Source organism: Nicotiana sylvestris, chromosome 6 (genome assembly GCF_000393655.2).
Source record: "Nicotiana sylvestris chromosome 6, ASM39365v2, whole genome shotgun sequence".
Classification (NCBI taxonomy): domain Eukaryota; kingdom Viridiplantae; phylum Streptophyta; class Magnoliopsida; order Solanales; family Solanaceae; genus Nicotiana; species Nicotiana sylvestris.
Genome location: NC_091062.1, coordinates 190,269,789 through 190,293,442, shown reverse-complemented (window position 1 = coordinate 190,293,442; position 23,654 = coordinate 190,269,789). Strand labels below are relative to the sequence as shown.

The window sequence follows — 23,654 nt, the reverse complement described above, 5'->3', positions numbered from 1 at the left end:
TACTGAGAAAGTGTAAATTTTAAGATTATTTACATACAATCCAAATAACATAAATATTTGACATGATTAGTGTCTGTGCATCCGCGCGGGTATTAGTACTAGTTATTTGCATTAAAAGGATGTTTTCACATTATGTGTATACTATTATTAGTCACTAAAGATAGGAAATTTGACCAAATTGATGCACAACACTCAAAGAGGCCAGACACAAATTTTTGGCATAAAAGATTTTACATGATTATGTTAAACGGTATGGCGTGATACTATAAGAATCTTTTTCTATAATTATCTGCATTTAAAGGATAATTTTACTATAAGGGGTAAATTTTTCACTGAATAATTATGTGTGAACATCCATAATATTCACCCTAATATTTTAAACTTACGTAACTTGATTCAACACAATTTCAACTTTCAAAAACTCATTTTTTTCAAGTTCCAACCAAATCTATATCCAAACGCTAGCTAAGAGCAATATTTGGACCAACTTCAAATGGAGGACAAATTTATTTTATTTTCCATAGTTCAGAGACATTTTGGGCCCTTTTCCCCTTAAAGTGCTACTCCATTATCTTCTACTTGTACAGTTCCGCTTGAACACTTAAGAGACATTCAAGGTTAATGTAATTCTTTTCCAAATTCTCACGGCTCCTTTCAGTTGAAGTTGTTTTCAGTCACCATCAATTACAAAGTACGGGGTCATCTTCCCTTTTTTAAAAATAAAATATTACTGTAATATTTTTTTCCACAAACTTTAATGCTGTCTAGACGAATATAAAATCATAAAATGTATTATCAAAAGTTTTTGGGGCCTCAAAATTTTGGCCCCTTGAGCCGCCCCTCTAGTCGAAGGTAGAGAGACAAAAAATTACATGGCTTTACAACTATACAAAATTCCTTTGAGCACTAATACTAGGACAGCAGCCTTTTTCATAGACGAGAGGCACGACCCTCTGTCCAAGTAGATGGGATTAACATCCTCCTATCATTTCTTTGTGTATGTCAAGTAAGGGTCTTGAGCAATACATAAAACATCTGGCCTATCTGCTTGATTATATGTTAAACAACGACGAATGAACTCCTGATCAAAATCCATAGAAAAGAGAGAATCAACTATCCAAGAATCAGTGGCACGAAGAAATAAAACATATTTCCATTTTGTCCTAGTAAATACTGTTCTGTTGGAATGTAACTTATCTTGTACATAGCTTAATTGAATTTTGTTTCATCAACCAGCTAGTATGCCAAGTGTTATGGCCTAAAGTGGCCATATGGGATAATAGACATAAGTTCCGAACCCTGATCCCAAATCTTGATATATACTAGAAGTCTTTGGTCTTGGTATGTTTGGACAACTCTCATACTGGCAATATAAAGTAGTCGATGTGGACTGAGATAAGAGCATGGAGTCAATTTGAGCATCGGAGGATGTACTCGAATTGAAACCATATCTATTCTGTATCACTAAAAATACAATATAGCTATTTTGCAACTTTAACCACATTTGGGGCATCAAATGACCCTAGAAGAGAAGGCAAACCATTGGTCGGTTGACTCATTTTATCATATAATCGGGTATATCTACTGCACATTGGTAACAATAACAATATCAACTGAGTTTGAGGGCCACCAGCTGCTCTTGATAATGATTCACAAAAAAAAAGTGACAATTAATCATATCTTTGTCAGATAAGGATAGAAAAAACGCACCTTTGCCTCATTAGAGACAGCCGGTCGTGTAGGGAATTCAACCTTTCTTGCTTTAATAATTGTGTCCTCCCTTAGTATTCTTTCTTGTGACTGGTCATGCCCAAAGGGACGTTTGCCAAACAGCATTTGGTAAAACAAAATACCAGCTGACCAGACATCAACCTAGTTGCATAAATAAAAATCACAAGTTTATTTCATAAACAAATAACTGTTCATTCGTTGGACATTTAGGATAAATGCATCAATTAAGATGCAGACGCTGCATTAGTCCAAGATCATTAGAAATAAGAACTAAAGAAAATATTGAGGACCTTTCTCCTGGATTTCAGTGGATACCTATTTAACTTTATCGACAAGTGAAAGCAAAGCAGGAGCACTCACCTTTGAGGATATAAGAGGTGTCTTGCTTAGTTCAAAGCATTCAGGAGGTAGATACCTGAAAAATCAATTGACAGAAATAGTGGACCTTATTAATACTTTATGGAGGCAAGAGATGAAAGCAAAAGTAAGTTTCGAACTAATACACCTGGTAAACATAATGCTAAGTGTGACATTCAAAAATTTACCACTCACCAGTACGTTCCAGCTCCCTGGGATGTTAGCTCCATCCCCTGGGATCCAACATCATCCTCCACTATCTTGCTAAGGCCAAAATCAGTGACCTTAGCAATGCCAAACTCATCAAATAAAACATTGCCTGGCTTCAAATCATAATGGATGATCTTCTGTGACTTCTTATTCAAGTAGACAAGGCCTTGAAAAATCTGCACAATGATGATTCTTGCTTCTCTTTCTGGCAACACAGGTGTTGCTTTGAGAACTGCATCAAGGTCCTTTCCTACAGACAAGAACATTTATGCCCAATATGAGAGAGGGAATCCTAAAAATACTTCATTCCACCGAGCATAATAACAATTGTACTATATAATTTTTTTTTATTTTTCACTTGTATTATATTGATTATGCAATAAAGAGAGTAACAAACCACTACAGTACTCCAAGATAGTGCAAAAGGTGTTTTGGTCTATCTCAAAAATGTCCCAAAGCCGCACAATGTGATGGTGCACCAAAGTCTTGTGGATGTTGTACTCCCTGATTGCATGCCGTATATAACTTTGCTTCTTCTCTTCACTCCACTGAGCATTTAGTCCATGTAGCTTACACGCGACATATCTATGGTCTACCAAGTCGAAAGCCTGCCAGAACTTTGCAATTTGAAGTGAATGGAACGATATTTTGTCCCAACCTATTTACAAAATAAAAGAGGTCTACATTGCAATTTTGGTGACTGACCATTCTATTGGTTTTTTTTTTACTGGAAATAAGATGAGCAGTCACTTTAAAATTCCTACCTTGTACACCTCACTAAATCCTCCTTTTCCAAGAAGGTTTAAGAGGGCATATCGGTGGTTCAAAATCTGAAAATTGTTAAAACGAGAACCATCTTCATCACGTATGCGTTTCATTTCACGAATTAGCCTTCCTTTCTCTAGTTCATATCGGTCCCTCTCACGCATTATCACATCTTCCTCCTAATTAAAAAGAAAATGTGGTGTGAAGCATGGAAAAAGAATTGACATGTGGAAAAAAAAGAAGAAAAAAAAAGAAAAAAAAAAGAGAGAACAGTTACACGTTTGATGCTGGCTAAACGAGACTTGTAGATCTCATCCTGAATGAGAGAATCTTCTTCCTGCAAACCTCCCTCCACATCTCCTCCATCACTTTTATCTGCAATGGTAGGGTAAGCATTATTGCTAGTAGCCTTTTATACCTCAAGAAACATAGCTGAGACAGTCCAGGAAATTGAAAAATCAAATGAACAGCTATTCCTGCTGAAATTTTGACAAAACTGTCATGAACAAGAAGCCCAACGTGGAAGTCATTTTAATCAGAGAGTACTTCCAAGCTGACAAGACATAAGCAACTATAAATTATAATAAGACAGGACCTCCAGCAAATGTTGCTGAAACCACACTCAAGCAAAAGATGACAATAAATAACATATGTTGTGCTTAAAGCTCCAGCTTTATTCTAATGCCAGCTGACAAGACAGGAATGAAATTGAAAATCACCTCAACATGTCTTGACCTTTGGAATGCCATGCAACCACTTAACACAAAGCAGATTCAAGTCCAGAAAATATAGTAAAAGAAGTTTTAGAGGTCTAGTACCATTACTAAAAAGCATACAGGTTAGGGACATTTTCAGGAGGAAATCACATTCATGCACCAAAATAACACCATTTCTAGCAAGAGAAGGAAAAATGAGAAAGTACATATGATTCAAAGGGAAAACTTTACCTGGTTGTCGTTTCTTGAGCAATTTACGCTGCCGTTCAATAGCTTCTTTAGTTTCTAATAAGTTTCTCTAAAGAAAAAAAAAATCCATTAACAATAATACCTATTGAATCTAGGCATATGATAAGCAATGATTAGCAGTGTAACTAGTATTAAACAGCAGAAACTAAATAGCACATAGGATAAGTGTATATTGGGCTTATCGGTGAGTTCGGCTTGCAAGAAATCTAACAAAAGTTTCTTCGAAATAGAACTAAACTGGAAAATATCCAAAGTTACTTGGCCTGCTTTCCTTTTTATCCATCAATTTTACTGACCTCCTTCCCTGATGGACAACTCTTGTGCGTTCTAGGATCCAGGCAGAATAAACTAGTGCCAGTTCGTCCTTCTTATTAGTGGTGTTGTGTGGTGTGTTTTCAACTAATTATGGCCCTTCATCAAATTTTAAACTGTTATTTAAATTTTTTACTTGAACTCTTAGATTTCAGTACACTAACTTTTCCTAATTTAAGTCTCCCCTTCTTTTGTGGACATGGTTGTTAAGACATAAGTTGAAGCTCTATTGTACTGTATAAACTAAACAGAAGTGTAGTAACTATGTTAATCGTCAATATAGACACCTTAACATATCCCTATAATGAAAAACAAGCACTCTCTTGCGAGAACACCAAATTAAGGAACGTACAAGCTGAGCATTGAGGTCCTTTAGTGCTTGCCCATCTTCCCAGGCCTCAGAAATAATGGTTCCAGCTCTGCAATTAACCAAAGAACATAAAGAACAGAAAACAATCAGCAGTCACAAAAATGAAGAGGTTAGATTAAAATGATACTAAGAGGAGTTTGGCATACAGGATACTGATATTATGGAGTTCTAATGGTACACCTGTTTCATATGTATCATCTACAAAATCACAACTACAATCAATCAATTAACTACACCTCAATCCATAGTTGCGATTGGATAATATGAATCCTCTATGTCTACTTTTCTCTATTCAGACCATTCATTTTCAACACTAGAATATTTGTCCTTTAAGGCATAATAGAAGTTCTCTCAAGCTAGAGTTTTTCTAAGCCTCAAACTTATTCCTAGGCAGACCTACAAGTACAACAACAACAACAACAAGAAGTCTCTAACTAAAATAAAAAAATTACTCGTAAACAACACACCTAAAGTAAGCTAATAATAACAATTAAACCTTACTCCAAATTAGTTTTTATTAATCATACGGATTTTCTGTTTCCATATATGTTTTATATGTGTCCGCATCTGAAAGATTGTAGGTGTTCTAAGTCAACTTCTTTCCATGTCATTTTAAGTTATCTCATTGTTTTATTATGTTACCTTCGCCCATTATAGTGTTGCACCTACGGACTGGTGATATGCAAGTTTACATAAAGATATGGCCAGATGAAACTCTGTTTTGTTTAAATCTTCTATATGTGCTACTTGCAAAGTGGATGTGATCACTCTAATTTTGTCCAATCTTGTACATCCATCTTAAAATTCACATTTTTACAATTTCATCTAGGGATATGGTAGACCTTAGATGCCCAATATTTACTCCCATATAACGTTGTTGGTCTCTCAACCTTTATACAGAAATTACCTTTCTTTTTGTTATGTATCTTCCTTTTTGAATATCACTCCTGTAGCATACCTCTATTTCAGACATGCAATTTTAATTCTTTTTTTCTTTCTAAAAAGTCATCCTACTGTGGTTCTATCTATTGCATTTTTTGAGAAGAGTGGTTCTATCTATTACATTTGCATCTATTATGCCTTCTCCTGCAGGACTAAGCTTAGGTATCTCGATATTTGTGTTTAGACATCACAATCCCGTCAAATGCCACTTCACCTTTATTTTTTATTTTTGTTGTGGTAGCTAAACTTGGTGCATATATTATATCTTTCTTCTACTTATCATAAAACCTCATTATCTAAAGTGCTTATCCATAGTTTCAAACTTTGATTCACTCTCTTAGAGGTCGTTTGGTAGAGTGTGTTAGAGAAAATAATGCATGCATTAGCTTTGTGTATTAGTAATGCTTTGTTTGGTACATTTTTTCAACCTATATATAACTAATACAAGTATTAGTTATACACTCTATTTGGTATTATCCTATGTATAGCTAATGCATAGAAAACCATGACATTAGCTATACAAAGGCTATTAATGCATGCATTAGCATGGTTAAAGACAAAATTATCCTTAAAGTCCCTTAAGTTAACGAATATGGAGGGCATTTTTGTAAACAATTAAATTTCTTAAAAATTATGCAATGCATTTTAATTTTTAATACACCACACCAAACAATGCATAAGAAATAATCTCCGTATAACTAATGCGTGCATTACTAACCCATGCATTACTAACACCTGCATTACTAATGCACCTTATTTAGCATTATTCTTATACGCCCTACCAAACGACCCCTTACTGGTTTAGTCATTTAACCTAATGCCCTATGAAAATAACATGCACCATGGAATCCATCATTATACGATTGTAACAAGAACCTCAATCCCAAACTAATTGGGGTTGACTATATGTAAATGATTGTTAGCTCATCTATAACTAAGGTAAACAAGTACCGACTCAAGAGAGATCCTCCGCGTAAACACAATTATAGGAACTCCTCTGTACCTTCTCTCACTTCTCACACTTGTGAATGCTCCTTCACAAATATCCTTTATGGAACTTGTATGATTGATATGAATTTTTTTCAAACTAAAAGATATTTCTTAGTGCTCTATCATCTGCTTTAATTAGGCCAATGAATATCATATGCAGATCTTTCTGTCTCTTCCTATAGAATATCATTCATCTTCTTATAAACAATATAACCACTATTGCAGATCTATTAAGCATAAAATCAAACAGGTTCTCATTTCAGATATATTTTCTTACTAATTCGGCATCTTTTCATTCTTAAATATGTCATTGAATACCTTGGTTCGCCATACTACTGCAACTGCTTCAAAGCCACTTCCAAACGTCTATGAAGATATCACCAGCCCTTTCTGGGCCTAAATGGCACCCCTAGTAAATTGTTAAGTGCAAGGATCAAGACTCCAAATTCCCTTACCAGAAACTAACAAGATACTTGAATATTTTGGTTCTAAGTTTGCCCTGGCAAGGTAAGCAAAATAGAGGTAGCGCAGTGCACATAGTGCATAGTCTAGAGAATCTACTTCTTACTCCTTGGATTGATAATGATAGCACATAGTCATCTGGTATACATGTCCAGTGAACTATGGATATCAATCCACATAAACCGTAAAGCCATTCTTTCTTTCAAGATATTTAGTTTTGCTTCCATTTCTTTTTCAGAATTAACTTGACTAGCATCTTACATAAGAAAAAAGCTCCAGTTTCCCCTACAATCTTCTGCTGGCATCCTATGGTTAAACCATGACCAAGTCCATTGTAAAGCACCTTCAACACTATATTCCAAAAGTGAATGTGCTTTTTGAGCAATAACTTGCTATGCAAGCTTCTGAAAGAAATCATGGAAATCTCTTAAAGCATGGTCAGAACAACAGTTGGGGAATTTTTGAAGCATGTGACCTTCAATCGATACCATAGTGCTAAACAATTCAAAATCCCTAGAGACAACACAGAGTACATTTCCAGATAAGAAGCAGAAATACAGGCTATATTTTGCATATTAGATTAAGTATCCTTCGCTTCCAAAGCGTCGAAATATTTTTTTTGATAAGGTAAATTGTATTAATCAAAAGGGAGAGATGAGTGAACACTTTGATACTTTAGCAAAATTCTATCATTAGATCAAAATGTGACGCTTATATAACACTGGGCACTTTATAAATAGATTTTCTGTTGATGGGTAAACAAACTTTGTTTAAGTAGGTTTGATGAGGAAATATAATTGCTGGCAGCTTCCTATGGACAGCTTAGTTGAAGTCATCTGTTGAACTTATTATATACACTAGACCAAGCAGCAAATTGCTTGCTCCATATAACACGTGATAAGGATGAGGTACCTGATTACTCCCACGTTGCCCAGTCTCAAAGATTCCTGTCGCACTTTCATTCGTGCCTCTTGCCTCTCAGCTTTTGAAACAGATATTAACAATTCAGATATTATTTTCGTTCTCTGCAAAATAAAATATATGTATGAACCACTGCCATGAGGATATACAAATAAACAGGAATACATCAACCATGTTTCTTCAGATTTTTTTTTTATCAAGTAAATAAAATTCTCATTAATGATAGGGACAAATGAAAAGTGCCGTATACGAGAAGTATACCAAAAAGTAAAAAAACCTACAAAAAAATAAGGTTCTCTAAGAAGGACACCCAATATTCTATACAACAACGAACTTCATGGGCGCACCAAAAGAAAATAAGGGATAGGAGGCTACTCCTCAACTGAACAAAACTCATCTCTACCCCTTCAAAAGCTCATATGTTTCTTTCCCTCCAAATAAACTGATGGAGTCCCACATCAGAGATGGATGAGTTCTTGGACTCTTTATATGGCTTGGGCAATCCTCACTCTTTGAGCTAGCTTTTGGGGTTGATTTAGACCCAAGGTCCATTCATATCAAGGTATTAGAGTCAAGCCCCCGGTGTTGGGCCCCCAAGATAGATTGTTCACGCTCCAGTTGGCCAGCCTGGGTGTGCGGCGGGGTGATGGAATCCCACATCGGAAATGGATGAATTCCTTGGACTCTTTATATGGCTTGGCAATCCTCACCCTTTGAGTTAACTTTTGAGGTTGAGTTAGGCCCGGGTCCATTTTTATTATAAACAACATGAGTGCTAGTGGAACAACCGTCAATGCCATGTGCCTTTTCCTCCTCCTACCACAATTCCAATTGATCATTAATTCTTTAAGAGTACTTGGCATCACCCATGAAATACCAAACCAACTAAGTATTTCCCCCCATAACCTTGAGCCAACACGACAATGTACAAGGAGATGATCCACATCTTCACCCGCCTCCTTGCACAAGAAGCAGCAATTGACACAAATGACCTTTCGCTTCCTAAGGTTCTCGGCCATCAAGATCGCCCCTCTAGCTGCTAACCAAGTAAAGCATACTTCCCCGACACCTTCGGGATCCAAATCGAGCTATATGGAAAAACAATCTCCTCCCTAATTAAAAGCTTTTCATAGAAAGGCTTAATAATACTTTGTATTCCCCAACCCCCACCTCCATGCATCATGGCTATCGGATGACGTACATTATTTATGGAGCAAGTCGGTCAATCTTGAAGCATACTTTCCCCGGCACCTTCGGGATCCAAATCGAGCTATATGGAAAAACAATCTGCTCCCTAATTAAAAGCTTTTCATAGAAAGACTTAATAATACTCTGTATTCCCCAACCCCCACCTCCATGCATCATGGCCATCTAGTGACGTACATTGTTTATGGAGCAAGTCTATCAATCTTTGGACCTCAATCACCTCATAATCATGGAAACTCTTCCCAAATCTCAAATCCCAAAAAGTCTCTCCACCTTCTATCCTCCGAATTTGTTGGACTGTCAACTCCTTTTGGCATGATACTCGGTACATGTTCGGTAAATCATCTTTCAACATGTTATATCCACACCACCTATGTCTCCAAAAACTAACTCTCCTCTCCTACCTTGAATGATATATTGCCACTAAATTCTGCCCATCATGTCATAATGTTCCTCCATAACCCACAACCATAAGGCATGTTGACATCTTTAGTTCTCCACCTCCCCCCCCCCCCCAAAAAAAAAAAAAAACTCCAAAACCCACCACAACCCCTTTCAGATAGGTATTTTAACCTTCTTGTCGACATGAGATCATTGCAGACACAAATGGAACACAGATAAGAGGAACATTTTAAAGTTTAACAAATCAGGATTTGACAGCAATATTTGAGAGGAAGCTAAATAGTGATGTTTGTGAACAACTTGCATGAGATGATAAATATGTCCACAGATGGACCATAGCAAAAGGAAGCATTTTAGATTCAATAAAGCCAGATTCCACAACACTATTTTGATAGACAAGCTGAATGGCAATGGTTGTGCACAAATTGCATGTAATACATACCAGTGTTAAAAAAAGCGGGCGCTTCCTCGCTTTAAGCGAGAAGCGAAGCGGAGCGGGAGGGGTATCGCTACCAGTGTTAAAAGCGGCTCAGGTATGCATAAGCGACCGCTTCTCTCTAAAAAGCGAGAAGCGGTGAAGCGCCCAGAAGCGATCGAAGCGGACGATTTTTCAATTAAAAGACCCAAATCGTTGTTTCTGTTTTAGCACTTCTTCGACTTCTTTAGTAGCAAACTAGGGTTCTTCAAACCAGCAATTTCTGCCTCACTTCAAGCAGCGATTTGTTCAAGCAAACTAGGGTTCTTCTTCTTCTTCTTCTTCAAGACTTCAACAGTACAACAACAACTTAGTTTCAACAGGTATGTTATGTTTTCCAAATTTATTTTCATTCTTCTTCTTCTTCTTTTTCTTTTTCTTTTTCTTTCTAAACGTCCAAAAAGCGCCGAAATGCTGGCGAATTTTTTTCAGAAAAATTCTGCCCAGTTTCTGCCCAATTATTTAATTTTAATTTTTTTTTTAAATTCCGCTTCACTTAAAAAAAGCGGGTGCTTCGCTTCTCGCTTTTTATGAAATGGGGGTTGTCGCTTTTCCTCGCTTCACGCTATTTTTAACACTGATACATACCATACATATGTAAAGAACTTCAGTAGTACAGGGTATTTGATATTCCTCCATTCTACACAAGGTAGAAAACTCTGGTTTTTAATTTGAATAACTATATGTTCTACTGAAATGGTCAGACTGAATACACACCTCTTACGATTTCTGTATGTTTCCTCCAAAGGAAAATCATATGAACAGATACATTGTTTAATAGCATATTCAGACTAATATGATATCTCCAAAGGAATACAACTTAAAGAAAACATAGTGCCAATCAGACTCAGCAAAAATTTGATTTGGCGACAAGCACACTGATACAGCTAATAATAGTGTCACATATATTTCTTCGGTCTTGAGGTTTAGAGAGGCAACCGCACAAACTAAATAATTCCTTGCACAAGCAATAGTTATTATTTCTAGGGCAGAAACAGAACCTGACCAACCAAAAGAAGTAAAGCAACTGATGAAGCACACCTTTGCCTTTGTCTGCTGCTCATAATCTTTAAGATCCTTCAATTCCTGTATAATTGAATCATGCAATGACGAATAATCAGTTGCAACTGAAATTATTATTGAAAGCGAAAGCAACTAATGGTTCGTCTGCATACGGACAAGTTATATACAGATTATAATATTAGGAATGTTAATTCAACGAATAATAATTTCTGAATTACTTGCATTTGTTATCAAAGGGTTGGTTAACCATTTAAAAGTTTGTACATAAAATTTAAAACATTTGTTTCTAATAATACACTGGATCTATTAATGTCGAGATCACTTCCAGTAGTGCGGGTAACCAAACAACCGCTATGTCTAGGAAAGAAGTTGTACCTTTTCCAGCTGTTGACACTGATGTTGATAATCTGATGCCTCTTGACGGGATTTCTTAAGCTCTTCCTCCAAAGCCACAACTTTTGCCCGTAAAGAAGTGATCTCCTCCTAATTCCAAGGGCATTCCACATCATTTTAATAAATTAGAGGTTATAAAACAGTAGCAAAGAGTGACTGCATAAAATTGATGAGCTGCAACACTTTTTATGGGATAAATTTCATCGCATAGAAATTGCAGGTCAGAATGCACTTTTTGCCAGTAAAAAGGAACGGAAGAAATCAGAAAACTGTAACTAAACCCATACTTCGAATACAGTCTGTCGATCGTGCCCAATTTGCTCTTTTGGCAAACCATCCTGCAACTACACCAAGCAAAATGATAATGTGTTAATCCACTGATGAACTGCCTACTCTGCAATCTATCATCCTTTCCATTGTAAAGTTTCAAAATTGGCATCTGTTACCTTTTGTAATCAACTTCACATAGAGTAAAGTTACAATCTATTTGCATTTGATACTTTCCAAAACAAACTGATGTTTACTATTAAATATCAGAAGGGGTTGGGGTTGCAGAGGATTTATATTGCGTATTAAGTGTTCACACATTTGGTAGATGGCTGCTTCCCACTGCTTCTCAGAAATGCGTAAACACAGAACAATCTCGTAATATATCTTTAACAGACCCTATAAAGAAGCTCATGGGCATCAACAGAGAAGAATACAAAACAAAACAAATATACCTGGAGTGACCCTTCACGGCAACAAAGCATTCTTAACAATTAAGCAACACATGACAACTAGGTAAACCTACATAAGCAAGCTCAATTGCTTCACTGTGATTAAGATAGCTACAAGTTGAAGAAGCACAATCAAAGGAATCTAAATGACAAAACACTGTCCAGAAACTCACAAGTCATTGCTAGTGTCCTATATAACTACACAGCAGGAAAAGGTATAGAGGATAACTAATCACGCAGAATATCTTTCTCAGAAGATCTTAGCTAGTCAATTCAACCAGAATTTAATGCTCGATAAATGCCAAAAAGGAGAAGAACAAAAAAGAATAGGTAAACTCATAGTTGGTGTGTGTTTCCGATCTCTAAAGTTCTGATGCTAGCTTGTTCTCCTTCCTTCTTTCTTATTTATTTCCTCTTTCAATTGCAGTATCTCTCTTGTTTTCTCCTCATTTTCTACCAAATGTTCTGACCCAGTATTTCCCCAAAGACCAAAACCTTTAACTATTATGTCATACAAAGTCTCACATCTCGTATAACATAGAAGTGACAAGATCAACACAGAAATTAGTAACCAGCAACCTGCCCAAGCACTTATGAGTTTGGTGAGTGATGCTTTTCACTTTGGGTCACCTTTAGCCCAACCCATAGTGACCCTAGTCCCTAGTCATATTCTGTTCACAGATCACTTTCTAAACTGCCCAAAATAGCCCATGTCCAATGTTTCTAAAAAAAAATTTGGGATGCAATACCAGTAGAGTGTCAACCCTTTCGCAGATATGATTGCAAAAAGTGCAATAGATATAAATCTCTTTTCTAATTAGTTTGTTCATATTGATATATTTTCCCCAATAGTGGGACTCCATTGGGTTTTTTGTTGTTGTTGTTGTTGTTCATATTGATATATTGAGGCTAGTCCAAAAGAAGGTCTTTTGGGCAGGTTAGTTTATCGCCCACCTAAACCCATTGTTGACCCAACCCAATAGTGGCCAGGCAAACATTGGTTGGATTGGGTCTGACTTGAAGTTTTCCATAAGCAATAGTGACCTGCCTATCCTTTCTCGAATAAGAAGGTAGCTCCAACCTCTACAAGGGGCTGTTAGACCCGTGCATACTTACACTGGTTCTACCCTGATCAAGCAACCAAATTTGACTCAGTCTGCCCACTTAGTGTTTCTATCTCTTACGAGCAAGGAGTGTTCTTCCAGAAATATTATCATATCCTCTAAAGCACTGCCCTAGATTGTTTTTTTCATTTCATCGAACTCACAAATCAGATAAAGACTTTGCATATCCATAACCATGTCAAAGAGTAGTCCCCTCATTTTCCAGAACCCTCTTCTCCATGATTGAAGAAGATCTGCTGCTTTAGTCATCATTGTCAATAGGGGAGCTGGGCTTTTTGAGTCATGGAAGGTATAAAGATGAAATACAACATTTCCCGATTATGATAAGCACACCTAAGAGGTCATAAGAGCAAAAAGAAGAAATTACACTCATTTAATTATCATACCAAATTTTGTATAATTACAGCTAAAAAAGAATAGTACAAAAATTAGGCGTGGCAGGGCGGTGTAGGGGTGTGAGCGGCGATACGTGAGCGGGCATGGTGAAGAGTTAGTGCTCATGTTGGGGAATGATCAGTGGTAAGGGAAAGGGGTAAAAGGATATTTATGCTTAATCCAGTACAATGGGTTTCCCAACTCGTCTCCCCACAAGAAAAAAAAAAGAAGGATGGGCAATGTGCTTGTTAGGCCGATGCGAACCTGGTCTACTCAATGTTTAAAATCATGATTTTAGCCAGTAATACTATGACGGAGAAATGCTGACTAATAAGCAGGATAAACCAACTCATCTTTAAACTTACTAAATCACAAGAGTAAATTGATGATACCACCCAAAAATATCTCATCCAGTTACAAATTTGTTCAATTGTAGTCATCTTAAGTGATAATCCATTAAACATTGAATAGCTATTATCAAATTGTCCCAGTAATCTGCTGAAACAAGAGTAGCTAAGGTATAAAGGATAACATAAGAAAAAAGGAAACACATTACAACAATGAAAACTAAATTTGTTTCAGCATATAGAATGTAGAACTAGCAGCATAAGTCCAGATTTCAACCATTGTAAAGATACAGCAAAGAAATGAATGTTAGCCGCAACTCTAATATGTATTAATATTAAGCTTAAATATTTCAGAATTGACATTGATAAAGCAGGACCTTCTCTAGTTTTTTTTTTTTTTTCCTAGTCTTGTTTGTTACCTCTCCATATGCACTGTCTATGGTGTTGGACAAACATTTGCCAGTATATTTTACACTTATCTTTTCAAGCTCAATCACTACTAATACTCATATTATCCTAAAACAAACCTAAAATCATGCCAGGAAAAACTCACCTTCTGGTAAGAGTTCTCGAGCTGACCATTTGACACAGAAACTGCTGGTGACTTGGTCTGATCACTAACTCGGGAACCACGTCCTCTACCAGAATTAGTTTGTCCCTTGACACGGCTTTGTTTCCGTCTATTCACATCTGAACCCACTTTGCTTGTGTCTGTATTGTCTACTATCTTTTTCGCAGTATCAGCTGCTGTCTACAAAAAGTATTTCCTTCAGCATTAGCATATACATTCTTCCAGAAGGGTAAGCTGAAAAACACCCTAAGATAACATGGCTAGCAAATCAACAGTTGTAAAAGAGAGTATCTCAGTTATTAGAATGCTTCGCACCTAAAGAAACTGCCAAGAAGAGTAAGACGTTATATATAAAACATAGCATATAAATATAAGATATACCTCCACATGTTCAAATGAAGTTGAGCTGTTGTCATCCTCGAGTTTGCGCCGCTTCTGAGTGTTTGCTTGTATGAGAAATTCCCTTCCATTCTGGTTGAGGGGAAGGAGAAATGTCAGCAATGAGAAAGAAAATCTTGCTTTAAGAGCAGAAGATGGAGAACGATTTGCAGCACTGGAAACTAATGCAAATTTGCAATCAGTAGTTTGTGCAGTTCATACAGAGTAATTAATTCTTCTTGATCATAGCCAGGAATATTTGTTATTATACCAGAGCAAAATCTGGCTTATTAAAGTAAATATTAGATTTGTTCCAAGATTGAAGATATTTGGATCCAGATTTCTCATTTAAAAGTACAGGGGGAAATCATCCAATGCACCTTACAATCAATTCCGAGTTGTGTTTCTTTCGAGATGCTGAGGTCACAAACTACTAGGTTCTGATAACTCAAAAAGACTTTCTGTTCAGAACTATTGGATCGGAATTTGGAAGGAAGAAACTTTAGTAGATGTGAACTGGTTGAAGTTTGAAACCTACAAGGTATGAAAGCTTTTTACAGAAGACAGTTCCCGTTAATACAACTGGATAAGTTTTTTCTTGAACATAACTACTGGCAATTGAATGCCAGAAACTATTAAACTTCTCTAGAATGAGTTGTAGAATTTTCCTGCAGAAATTTAGCTTGAATAAAAAGAGAGGAGATGGAAACAAGGCGTGCATACGTAACTGATAGACAAAATACAAAGAGAATGGTACTTAGTACACAATTAAATTGGAAAATATAGGTATGCGGCCACATATTTCAAATGCATAGAAAGAACCATGTGAAAAACGAGGTTAGATCAGTATCAACACTAGGTCATATAGAGCCCTAATTTAGAGGCGCAATAAGCAGAGTATGATAGTCCATACCAATTATGCGATATGCATATAGCCCTGACGCAGACATAAAGTAAAAAGGATACTCTACAAAAAAGTGAAAGTTAGCAGAATACAACAACAACAATAACAACAACAAACCCAGTGAAATCCCACAAGGGAAAGTTAGCAGAACATGTAGTGCTATTAATTTCACACACAACAGTAATTCTAATTCTAAAGTACAAAGAGAATTCTATTTCACATGAAATTAACAGTACAACATCTTCTGCTAACCTTTCACTGTTTGTAGAGTATTATAGTCACTTTATTTCTATCATACATATCACATAACTCATATGGACTATCCTCCTACTCGGCTTGTTGTGCCACTAAAGCAGGGCTCTATGCGACATAATGATGCTATTGATCTAGCCTCGTTCTTCAAAAGGTTTAAAGAAGGTGTAGTACTGTTAATTTCATGCGCAACATTAATTCTAATTTCCTATTGGAAATTGGAAATAATCAGCAACAAAATTATTCATTCTGGCTTTATTTTTATTTATTTTCTTTTCTCGGTAACCTCTTACTTAAGCAGCTTCAATACTTAATAGTACGAATGAAAGAGTTAAAGGCAATGACAGCCTAATACTGCTGATATAAGTTATAGAAGCTGAAGGATGAGTGTATGGTGACACCACCCCATCCAGAAGGATATTCTTTAATCCTATTTCAACTATTCCAAAGGCACCAAGCATGTGATCGGGTTTTATTTGCAACAGAAGAAAAGCAAAGTGGTCAATGCAGATTGCTGCCCCCCAAATCCACCTTGCCTACCTTCTCTAGGCCGGAGATTCAAAACAATTGCACATTCTTTTTGAATGGCTAAAAACCAAATGTAATCTTCCATATATGGATCATTAAGAATTGTACATTTAGCTTCCATTTTTTGGTATGATAATTAGCTATTTCTCTCTACATTGAGGGGCCATATAACCTAACACAGGGATAAAGGCATCTAGACATCCACGAAAAATTGCCAGCAAGCCTTGAAGAAAAATGTCTCATGTACTAGCCATGGTTCACTTTATTATGATCATGCATCATTTCTGGTATCATGCTTCCTGTCCCACCTTTTACTGTCATCCTCATAACAAGCATTCTTTTTCTTTTCTCTAAGTTATTAAGTTGAAATTTGAGAGTCAACGTAGAAAGATTACATGGAGAAGACTTGGTAGAAAGTTGAAACTTAGAAAGTGGGATTTGTTCAACCACATGCTAAGTTTTCTTACAACATGAAGAAGCTCTATGATAAGCTAGTAAAGTGTAACTTGAAACCGGGCGAGTATGGGGTCCTCATTCTTTATGATAGCAAATCTTGCGCCATTTATGGAAGCTGTTAGACTCGAGGACGAGTCTTTCTCAACCAGGGGAGAATGACGCAAAATCAAGAAGGCCACGAATTTCAAGAAATTGAAGAAGTCCAAGAATCCATTCAAGATTAGGATTTCTTTTCCTTAAAGATTGGGATTTTTTATTTCTTGTTTCCTAGTAATTTAATTTTTGTTTTAGTAGGTTATATTTGTAGTTCTACAAATTAGGATTGATAGTTGGTATCCCATTCCTCCTTGAATTCTTTTACTTATTTTAGTTAGGATAGGTTTTCTTAGTCTTATTCTTATTCTAGTTAGATTAGGATTAGTTTTCCTTAACCTTATCAATTTTACTCATTGCAAGGCCTATTTAAAGGGCATAATATGCTGAAAATAAACATTGGTGATTAGTTTTTCTAAGCTTTTTCTTCAAAAACATGATTGATCTTTTATTTCATCCTTCTTCCTTTATTCAACTCTTCTTCCAATCTTGCAGGATTGAGAAACATGTGGGTGAGGTTTCTCTCCATCTTACATTCTTCTAACGTGAGTTTGACGAACGCTTTCACTAGGTGCAAAATTTTGAAAGTACATCAGATGTCTCCTAGGTTACCCATAATATATGGAAGCTTCCACGTAACTTCATAGTCATTCGGTCTGAATTCTACATGAAGAACATAGATGACGGAACAGAAAGACCCATGATGTAGAAGATCATAACATGAGTGATTCTGCAGATTTGGATTCATATATATATATATAAGGAGACCAACACACCCCTGAAAGAAAATGTGAAATACCTTGACAATGCAATGCCAAAATTATAGGAGCATTGACGTTCTATTATCTTCTCAGTGTAGGCTGGGTAAGATAAGTGATACACCTAGTCATAACTAGCATTTATAGTACACCCACAGTCACCATTTCCACTTTGACAACTAGCTAACAAAGTTGTCAATTCTATCTCGCACTTGGGGCAATGCTGAAGCTAGTGAGGTTCTCACCGAGGCACGTCTATCGCTGGTGGAAAACTATTCCAAACAAAGTTGCGAATTCTCTTCTTCTAATTTCCCAATTAGTCATTCAAAATTTCAACCTACTATCCGAATATACAAGCACATACAAGTTATAAATAGCAAGCTATTCATAAAAGTCCAAGATGCACCAACCATATACTATTGCGCTCGTTCAAGAAGTCAAATTACTTCTACTCATACTCATTCTGCAAAACCAATAGATCTCTCGTTCTCTACAATTATTCTTTACTACTTTAGTCTTGCACAAGTATCCATGTTTGCAGAGGTACATGTCTACATGGAACACGGACCAATAAACTAGTAGAGAAAGTAATTAAGTTGACACATATATAGATAATTCTAAGCTTTTCCAGCATTAGAGACAAGGATGCCATTTACAAGATTTTGCTGCATTTAGCAAACCCCATTTGTAAGGATTTAAGTTATATATACTGACAATGTAATAAATTTTAGCACTATCAGACTAATTTAACATGTTATAGCAGGTTACTTACAATTTATTCTAGGATACTAATAAGTGCTTATTGAATAAAATTACCTACAATTACCTTTAAGTGACAGCACACATTTTTTACATTTAACAGTGCCCAAAACTTAAACAACAATAAGAATTGCATTTTTCCATACCTACGCTAATTAAAAGAAAGAAAAAGCTGAATTTCACAAACACTTACATCATCATCATCATCAGAATCACTAGAGACAGCAAGCTCAGCAACATTGTCAGCAGGCCCAGGCCCAAGCCCAAACTTGGCTGGGGCAGACCAGGAAGTAGCTTGGGATGTAGATGTAGATGAGGCTTTGCCCACCATTCTTGCCTCAAGTTTAGCAATCTTTGTGGGCAGAGACTGGTCTGATTGGTTTGAAGAATTGGATGCAAAATGAATGACCATATCATCTGACATTTTTCAAAATGCTACCTTAAAGAACAAATAATCAGATTATTCACAAGTGCCTTTCAAGACCCAAAACACAAAAGAGATGAACTTGGGTATCTTTTTATAATTCAAAGCGAATTTAGGAGATCCCTTTTAGTCAAAACGAGTTGTAAAAACAAGAAGCGGCAGTGTCCCTCAAATGAATTCAATCCTTTTGACAACAAGAAAGCAAATAAATGGGTACTGTGGAGATTTAGGGTTAAATTCCTATTTTGTGGAAATGGAAAAAATTTAAGGGCGGGAAGGAATAAGGAGTTGTAGAGGAGGTGAGGGGGAGATTTTTGAAATCAGAAGAGTGGGTCTTTTTGAAAACAGAACATCACTTATCAATACTTACGGACCAATGTAAGATGCCATAAGCGTAAACTAAAACAATCCAACAAAATTACGAATTTGCCAACTGAGAAACAAATGGAACTTTTAGGGTAAAATCCGCAGAGAAAAAGATGCCGACTTTAGCTCAAAAGTTGTTTGCAACTCAAAAACATATTAAACTACAAATGATACAGAATCTGAGGCAGAAGGAAAAAAAAAAAAAAAAAAGCAAAATCTAAGTTGAACTGGTTCATGAAAAACTTAATCAACGCCGTAAAAGGGATCAGATTATGTTATTTTAGAATTTTGGAAGAGAAAATTGGACCTGGAATATTTGAGAATATCTCCTCTGCATTCCCATCAGTGTTTATGTATCCATGGCGGCAGATTCAGTCAAGTAGGAAGCGGAACTGACGGCATAGTGGTGAAGAAACAGTGGGAAGATCCACGCGCTGTTGATTGACGGTAACGGAGAGAGAGTAAACTTGGTGCGAGTTATGAGCAATCTGTTCTATAATGTTTTAGAATAACTCATTTGTTCATTAAAACTATTTCACTATTTCAACTTCAACTTTAAATACATTTTAAACAACTTTATAAACTAAAATACATATAAAATTAATCAAATAAGCTGAAAATATAACATATATATAATAATTAATTTATAAACTAAAATACACATTAAAAAATTAAATAAGCTGAAAATATAACATATATATATAATAATTAATTTTATAAACTAATATATATATTAAAATTCATAAATAAGAAGAATAAAAGGGGGTGGGAAACCAGCGCCTGCCCTGGCTGTGGAGACGGTTGGACGAGAAAAACCGAAAAAGAGAAGAGGGAGATGAAGAAGAAAAGAAAAATTACCTGCAGGCTGGAGGCTGAAACCCTAGCTGGTTGGTGCTCCTAACGTTAGGAAGGAGAAAGAATGATCTTTTCACTTTGGGTCTGTTTTGTATAATAAAAACAAAGACCCAATTTTTATTTTTTTAAATGAACCCTCTGAACAGAAGCGAGCGCTTCTGCGTTTCTCGCTTTTGGGCCGCTTCGCGCTTTTTTGGCTGAAGTGATCGCTTCTGCTGGTCGTGTCGCCTCAGTTAGGAAAAAGCGATGGCGTCTAGCCTCGCTTCTCGTTTAAAGCGACGAAGCGCTCGCTTTTCAAAATACTAGCTCAACACAATATTGACTTGATTGTTAACTCAATCATCCCAAACAAGTCAGCATATTTTATTAATCTTAAAGTCCATAAAAATATGCATGAACAAGAGGAAAGATTACCTAAAAGGGTGTGGATAATGGAGAGTTTGAGCCCATATATTGGAGAAACAAGATATCATCACGTCGTTAATATATATAGTTATCGTCAAAATGACTATTGGTGTAGAAGCGCTGCAATTGAAGTGTAACAACCCGGCCGGTCGTTTCATGATTTACAGTCCCATTTTCCCTATTTTTGCTTCTTTATGTATTGTTTCGCTGTATTTCGTCCTATCGTGTTGGTTGGTTCGGGTTCGGAGTGGTCGTGGAGTGGAATGAGATACTTAGTCTCTTATGTAGAAGCTTAAGTTGAAAAAGCCAATCGAATGTTGACTTATGAGTAGAAGGTCTCGAATGGGAATTTTGATGGTTCAGATAGCGCTGTTAGATGATTTTGGACTTAGGAGCGTGTTCGGAATGTAATTTGGAAGTCCGTGGTAGATTTAGGCTTAAATTGGCAAAATTGAAAATTTGGTATTTTTCGGACGGCTGGAAATCTTGATATCGAGGTCGGAATGGAATTCCGGAAATGGAAGTAGGTCCGCTGTGTCATTTGTAACGTGTGTGCAAAATTTTAGGTCATTCGAATGAGGTTTGATAGGTTTTTGCATTGTTTGCGGAATTCGGAAGTTTGGAGATCCTTATGCTTGAATCTGAGGGTGAATTGGTGTTTTGATGTTGTTTTGAGTGTTCCGAAGATTGGAATAAGTTTGAATGGTGATAGATGACTTGTTCGTATTTTTGGTTGAGGTCCCGGGGGCCTCGGGATAATTTCAGATAGTTTTCAGAAAGATTAGAACTTGATTTAAGCAGCTGAACTTTGTTGCTTCTGTCATTTCCGCAGCTGCGGAATGGGGACCGCAGGTGCGAGACTCGCAGAAGCGAAATTTGGACCGCATATGCGGAGAATTGGGAAGTTGATAAAAATCGCAGGTGCGCACTATGATCGCACCTGCGATGCCGCAGGTGCGAGATGTTGGCCGCAGAAGCAGGTTCTATAATTTAAGTGGAAACCGTACCTGTGATGGAATTTTCGCAGGTGCGACATCGCAGATGCGGAAGTCGCTGGGCAGAAAGTATAAAAGGTCACCTTCATGAATTTCTACCATTTCTTCACCATTTTTGGATGAGTTGGAGCTTGGGGACTGTGATTCCAAGAGGGAATTAAGTGTTTTCAGTGAGGTAAACTAGCTGGACCTTGTATCTTGTGTTGATGGTGACTATTCCATTGTTTAATCATGATATTAGTGGAAAATTTTTAGAAGAAATTGGGAGATTAGGGCTTGAAATTGGAGAGTTTAAATTGGGAATTTGAGGGGTCATTTGAGGTCTCATTTTGATGATTTTGGTATGTATAGACTCAGGAGTGAAAGGAGTTTCTAGTTTTGCTATTTTTGTTGGATTTCTAAACGTGGGCCCGGGGTCGGGTTTGAGCAAATTCGGGATATTGTGTCTAATTTGATAATTTTTTTGTGGGTTTTTTTCCTTTGGCATGTATTGATGATATGATTCTGATTTTGGATAGATTCGGAGCGATTTGAGGCCGAGTCGAGAGGCAAGAGCATTGCGGAGTAGATCTTCGTCCAGTTCGAGGTAAGTAACGATTGTAAATCATGACCTGAGGGTATGAAACCCTAAAATTTCGTACTATTTTGATAAATAAGGTGATGCACATACTAGGTGACGGGCGTGTAGGTGTGCACCCACGGGGATTGTGACTTGATCCATCCCGTGACAACTGTAGCGTTACATATTTTGATAAACTCTATATAATATCTATGTGTTTTAGAAATGAATTTGTTAGCTTGGGCTGAATGCCATGTTTGGGGCCTTGTGTTGTACTGTTTGGACCTCAGGGGTATTTTACTACTATCATCACACTGTTTTGATTCGAAAGCATATCCTCAGTCATGATTTTTACCTATTTATCGTTTGATTCAGTTTCATTACTCTACTTTTAAATATATGAAAACTGTTTGGGCTGAGTTCCCTGAGTTTTCACTGAAATGCCCGAGTGGCTATGAGGTTGATGGCTGAGAGAGGCCAAGGGCCTGATAATGAGGATTATATATTTATGGATCGGGCTGCACGTCGTAGCGATATATATATATATATATATATATATATATATGTGTGTGTGTGTGTGTGTGTATGGATCGGGTTACACGCCGCAAGCGCTTAAGCTGTAGGAGCCCCTCCGGAATCTGCACACCCCAGTGAGCGCAGTCGACTATATATTTATAGATCGGGTTGCACGCTACATCGGTTATTATGAGATATCTATTGAGCGGGAGTGTTGAGTGTAAGTGCTGATTAATGAGAGTTGAGTCACGAGTGACTGAGAGGCTTGCCCGAGGGGCTATATATATATGAGTGATACTTTGCCTGAGGGGCTTGTTTTATGAAATTACTATTTCACTCTTCTTTTATACTAAGTCTCTATTGAAAAATGTTGAACAAATATTTTAAACAACTTTCATTGGAAACTGGAGTTTTTACGAGATGTTCGGAAATTGAATTACTGATTTGACTTTGTTATTTTCATTGAGATTCTATGTTATGAGATGTATATGATTTTAAATGCTCGTCACTGCACTCATCCTTTATTTATAATTGTTACTTACTGAGTTGGCGTACTCACGTTACTCCTTGCACCTTGTGTGCAGATCCAGGTGCCAGGGCATCCGAGTGAGAGTTGTTCCTTACATTCAGAGCATTTCCGGAGTCAGCAAGGTAGCTACACAGCGTCCGCAGCCTTGCCTTTCTCCTTCCTATCTACTAGTATTTATTTTTATCAAACTCATCTTGAATTGAGTAGACAATATCAG

At 36.8% G+C, this 23,654-nt stretch overlaps 1 protein-coding gene and 1 non-coding gene across 5 annotated transcripts; one reads left to right on the top strand and one right to left on the bottom strand.

The window, feature by feature from the left end:
* Window positions 1-611: 611 nt before the first annotated feature.
* Window positions 612-20,065, bottom strand: LOC104217363 (serine/threonine-protein kinase TOUSLED). Of its 4 annotated transcripts, none has more exons than XM_009767595.2 (17): window positions 19,886-20,065; window positions 18,982-19,227; window positions 15,042-15,131; window positions 14,643-14,840; window positions 11,812-11,868; window positions 11,507-11,614; window positions 11,150-11,194; window positions 8,017-8,129; window positions 4,693-4,759; window positions 4,011-4,077; window positions 3,341-3,438; window positions 3,063-3,242; window positions 2,696-2,906; window positions 2,284-2,548; window positions 2,092-2,146; window positions 1,711-1,872; window positions 612-1,081 (listed from the first exon to the last, which is right to left on the bottom strand). In XM_009767595.2, the coding sequence occupies exons 2-17, from the start codon at window positions 19,210-19,212 to the stop codon at window positions 986-988; spliced, it is 2,043 nt and encodes a 680-aa protein (XP_009765897.1). In that variant the 5' UTR covers window positions 19,213-19,227; window positions 19,886-20,065; the 3' UTR covers window positions 612-985. The 4 variants fall into 4 exon arrangements, with proteins under 4 accessions (XP_009765897.1, XP_070003831.1, XP_009765906.1 ...); XM_070147730.1 differs by having other exon boundaries at window positions 11,812-11,862; XM_009767604.2 differs by having other exon boundaries at window positions 18,982-19,223.
* Window positions 18,232-18,381, top strand: LOC138872303 (U4 spliceosomal RNA). Its single transcript, XR_011400763.1, has one exon. It is a non-coding gene; the product is annotated as a U4 spliceosomal RNA (small nuclear RNA).
* Window positions 20,066-23,654: the final 3,589 nt, after the last annotated feature.